General features: G+C 27.6%; 1 protein-coding gene across 2 annotated transcripts; it reads right to left on the reverse strand.

Moving 5' to 3' along the window:
- Positions 1-1123: 1123 nt before the first annotated feature.
- On the reverse strand, positions 1124-4374 carry LOC100569599 (cytochrome c oxidase subunit 6B2). Of its 2 annotated transcripts, XM_003242549.4 has the most exons (3): positions 4217-4371; positions 1649-1739; positions 1124-1443 (listed from the first exon to the last, which is right to left on the reverse strand). In XM_003242549.4, the coding sequence occupies exons 2-3, from the start codon at positions 1723-1725 to the stop codon at positions 1275-1277; spliced, it is 246 nt and encodes an 81-aa protein (XP_003242597.1). In that variant the 5' UTR covers positions 1726-1739; positions 4217-4371; the 3' UTR covers positions 1124-1274. The 2 variants fall into 2 exon arrangements, with proteins under 2 accessions (XP_003242597.1, XP_016657642.1); XM_016802153.1 differs by lacking the exons at positions 1124-1443; positions 1649-1739 and adding an exon at positions 2957-3565 and having other exon boundaries at positions 4217-4374.
- Between the last annotated feature and the right edge of the window lie 679 nt (positions 4375-5053).

The raw sequence follows: 5053 nt of genomic DNA on the forward strand, positions 1-5053 counted from the left end.
AACTAATTGCTTAAAATTTAACTAGGAAGGTCTCCTATCTATAGTAAGTTGTGGCACTGTATATAAATGTATATATTTCTAAGAAACAAAGATTATAACAGACGACAGCATTAAAATATCGTAAATACTAAATAGTACTAAATACTAAATGGACTGAGCCCCTATTTCATAATAAGAATCAGCCCACGAGGACGATGGTCGACGACAACGTTTATTACGGTATTTATAATATATAGTTATACACTTATACATATATATATGTGATATTCACAACAGATAAGCAATACTCGACGGCAATTGGGGAAAAAAATTTAAAAATAGCTGGTAAATTAAAGGAGCACACAACACAAAAAAAAAAAATATTTAAATTATTTTTAAATGTTAAATTATTGCAATTATGGCTATATAAAATGATTTGGTGAAAATCCTATATAAAAAAAAAGCGTCGCCCGGCGTTCGAACAACCGGTCCGCCGACCGCCATAACGTGCCGTTTAACCAAATGTCTCTTTTAAAAAAAACTAAACGTCATATAGAAATTCTGATTCTTGCGTCGTCTTAAACACATAAAACCACACATTTATACGTAAATTAAATTTCAAAAATAAAATGTTTAGGAGGGTAAATCGTTGTGAGAAGCGAGGAACTTTTACACGTATAAGATAGGCAATTACGATGAATAGGGCCCAATGACGTCACACGTCTTTTCTCAATTGCTCATAACTTATTGAATAATGTGAGTAGAAACGTAAAACCTATACCATTATCCTTAGAATTGAACATTCTTTCAAATAAAAAAAATAAATAAATAATAAATTAATTTAAAGAAAAATCTTATGTAAAATCAATACCATTCATTGACCCAGTTCTACTGCTTGTACAAAAGTCTTGTTATTTCTGTGATTTTTACAAATAATTGGTATACTTATAATGAGTTTATATTAAATATTTTTCTTTTATAATAATATATATTTAATATTACATTGCTGTATATTTTTTTCACTGACCATCTTTTTATGGGCAACTATAGGTTATCACCTAAATAATAAAACTATTAGTCAAATGTTATAAGAAAATAAATTATGTTTGTTATGTATTTATTATCACTAATTAACACAAAAAAAGATTGTAAAACAATGAATATTTATTGTATATACTTAACTGTTTTCACATAATTAGTAACACAAAACTTTGGACAAGAAATTATGTTACACATAAGTAATACAATTGTAAAGAACACTAGTTTTTATTAAGTTTTTTTATAAGTTAAAGCAATTATATATTGCCAGGGAATCGATTTTCTTCAATTTGTGTGTTCCATTTATCAATCCATGCATTTGGGCATATTGACTTGGAGACACGTTTGTAGTACTGGCATGCATCAAACTCTTCACCTCTTATTTTTTTGCAACGTTGATAATCCAAAAAGCTCTGATAACAGTACCTAGGACATAAAAATTAAAATATTAATAATATGTTTTCCTGTGTACACCATGTCAAAGATTAAATATTCATAAACCACAACTGTTGTTAATTTCTCCCTTCCGTTCCTAGTTTTGACTTTTAATCTTTTAATACAATCACTTTTTTTTGTCTGTCATTACCATACCGTATTCAAATTAAAACTAGAATGTAATTTAAAACATTACTTGGTTTGATTGGTATTTGGGAAACGAGGATCCCATGGTGCAGTTTCAAGTTTGACTCCATCTACTTCAAGAACCATTTTGTTTGGATATGCTAAAAAATAAAAAATATTTATTTTTTGAAAAGGTTAATTTTAAACACAATTTTTTTATTTCTTTAATTTATTAATTTCATACTTCTAAGTTTATTAAAAATAGATTTACATTATACTATTTTACTTTTAAATTTGTAGTTTAGTATTTTTTCTGATATACTTTTAAGATAAAATTTACTTCTATTTTTTTCATCCAATAATACTCTAGATTTATTACTATATTAAATTTAAAAAGGGATAACTTAAGAGAATGTCAGTACATTATTTATTTTGTCTCTCTGACTTACGCACAATATAGCGTGTTATAAGTATTTTAAATTTATAAATTGTTTGTATATCTTAAAATACTCATAACTTGCTTTAAAATTAAAATATAATAAAACGCCTAAAAGATGCCTCAGATAATAATCTTGCCTTTAAATTTTATAAGAGGTCATTTTACTCTAATTTTAGAAACTATTATGATTATAATTTTTATTGTGATCGTAAAATTTTCTGTTGCGCATGGTTTGAGAGAAAACAAATAGTGCGCTGAATTCCTCTTATGGTTATATTACAAATTATAACTTATGAAGGAATTATTACAGTAAATATAAAAGTTGAAAGAAAAGTAATAATAAAAATTATTATTTTAAAATCACCTGTATACACACAAACTCAAAGGTTGTATTATTTTAATTACTAATAGATCTCAGTTATTTTCAATTATTTTTATTTTAATAAAATATTAAAGCTTCAATTCACTAGGTACATCATTTTAAGTATAATATAGTGAAACCTCGATTCACAGATATCCCTCAAGAGCACATTAATTATTTTTGACACAGCTATCTATTATACAAAATTTTTACAGTATAATATGAACCTGAAAGCATACTATGAGAAAAATAAGATGTATCAACCGTTTATTTTATAACTAGCAATGGTTATATTATTGCAATATTACATTAAAAACTAGAGTTCATTATCATTCATCCAAAAACAATGTTTATTAAAGGATTTTTAATATAAGCGTAAAATATAATACCAGCATAGTTTGTTACATATCTAAAATGTAAATTATTATTTAAGTATACTTAAATGTAAAATAAAACTTTAAAATAATAGTAAAACATAAAATGCACATACATTTTTTTAAACAAATATACATTTAATAGTTTAAAAACAAAAAAAAAACCTAGATTAACCGTTGTTATACACTTATATAATTTTATAACTTATTTTTAAAAAAGTAACAATTAAAGCAATAATGTTAAGTAATTATTTCTGATTAAACATAGACACAATACTAGTTTGTATTTTATTGCAAAAGTATTGTATGTATTTACAAATATTATTTATATATCAGGATTTTGCAATCATTTTACAAGAGGTCTAGTTTTATTATCCTGTTCTCCCACTGTTTCCTGGTAACGTTTAACTTCATCTAAATACAATGACCAAGCATCTGTAGGTTTAGATAGTTTTTTTTCATCGTCTGGCTTAACCTTTTTAACCACACCCGTTTTCAACGCTTTATTTTTACGTTTACCAATTATTGGCAACGTCTTAAGAGTTTCAGATCGTTTTTCTGAGGCAACTGCCGAAGTAGTAGTAGTAGTAGTAATAGTAGTAGTAGTAGCAGCAGCATATGCAGTTTGAGATACTTGTACATCAAGTATTGGTAGTTCTGCGGTTCTGGTTTTCTGCTGCTGCTGTTGTTGTTCAAATCGTTGATATACTTCTAGGAATGAGCCATCATTTTTAAATGCATTTAGGGCTTGTTGATTGTTATAGCTTGCCATGATTGCAAACACGCTTTGTAATCAGCTTTTTCACTCAACACCTATAATCAAGAAACTCTCGCACATCACATTACGGTTCCAAAATCTTAAAATTTACTACAGCCAAAGGGAGGCCAAAATCCCCAGTTACAAAAAATATTAATGTCTTCGGCTGACAGTTAACAAATAAGTATATACACAAGGTAACAATTTTATATTAACATACTTAATAACTACATGAAAAGTTAGGATTGAACAGCAAATTGTTCACTGTAATAGTTAATAGTTGTTCTTATCTATGGTTGGTTTGACACAATAATATACACAAACTTTAAAACCATGAATATAACATACATATTATTATACATCACATATATATTAAAAAGTACCTATAATAAACCAAATTCATCTCAAACCGTGTTGACCTCTGAAGGTCTTCTTAACTTTCAACCTTAAGACATATTAAATTAAGAGCTATATCGGGATATTGTTGGTTATAAATAATAATAATTTGCGTAAGACTTGAATACTATAGACTTGACTAGATTATTTAAGTCGTCGTTTATTCACAATAAATTACGTATAACGATTAAGAAATAAATGCGTTTTTAGGTGTATGGAATACATCCAATACAAACCAAACGCACATACATATTTTATAATTTATATAAGCTATAATCTTATTGAGACAAAATATAATATAATTAATTTACCTGAGGAGGAGATTTGATTATTGTATTAGGTATTTTTGATGAACTCCGCGTCTCAGCTACTTTCAAGTCGGACAGAAAGAAATTTTCTCAATTAATGAATACAGTCAGAACGAAATTGAGAAAAAAAAATGATAGTGTAATAAAAAAGAAAAAATCAATCTGCTGAGCTCAGAAACAATATGGTTAACTGGAAGAGAAAATGTAAACAGTGCTACCAAAAAAACAACTCTTAAATTGAATTAAACCAATTAAAACACAGATATAATATATAATAATTATAATTTATATTATAATAGGTATATAAAATTATATAATATTTTATTATATTTATTATCTGTGAATGAAACAACAAAATAATAAAAATATATTCGTTAAACCATAAAACATTTAAACATCCATTGTAAATGATTTAAGCACATCTAAGTGCCTATCTATATCATAGTATGATAATCATACTCACAAGTGACAAGCATAGACTTAAAGTCTATGGTGACAAGTGACTGTGTATCAGTGTATTTAACTACCGTCGTCCGTCTATACCATTGACATTGAAATTCTACGACCAGTACTATAATAGTGTACTTCCTACCGGCAACCTATAACCAGAGAGCGTGTCAACCTCAGTGGCGTAGTTTTTTTTTTGTGATGGGGATAGATCCCATTGTATTGCAGGTGGTCTGTGGACATCACCAGCTGGTTAGTCTTAACTTCTAAGAGGAGATACCAAAAGAGGCTTTTAGCCGAGTGTTTGACGGGAAGAAAAGAGTTTACTCCATGCAGGAAAGAGCCAAGACTGGAAATTAATCGTTCATAGGAGAGGGCTTGAAGCTATCTCTG

This window comes from Acyrthosiphon pisum, chromosome A3 (assembly GCF_005508785.2).
Source record: "Acyrthosiphon pisum isolate AL4f chromosome A3, pea_aphid_22Mar2018_4r6ur, whole genome shotgun sequence".
Lineage (NCBI taxonomy): Eukaryota > Metazoa > Arthropoda > Insecta > Hemiptera > Aphididae > Acyrthosiphon > Acyrthosiphon pisum.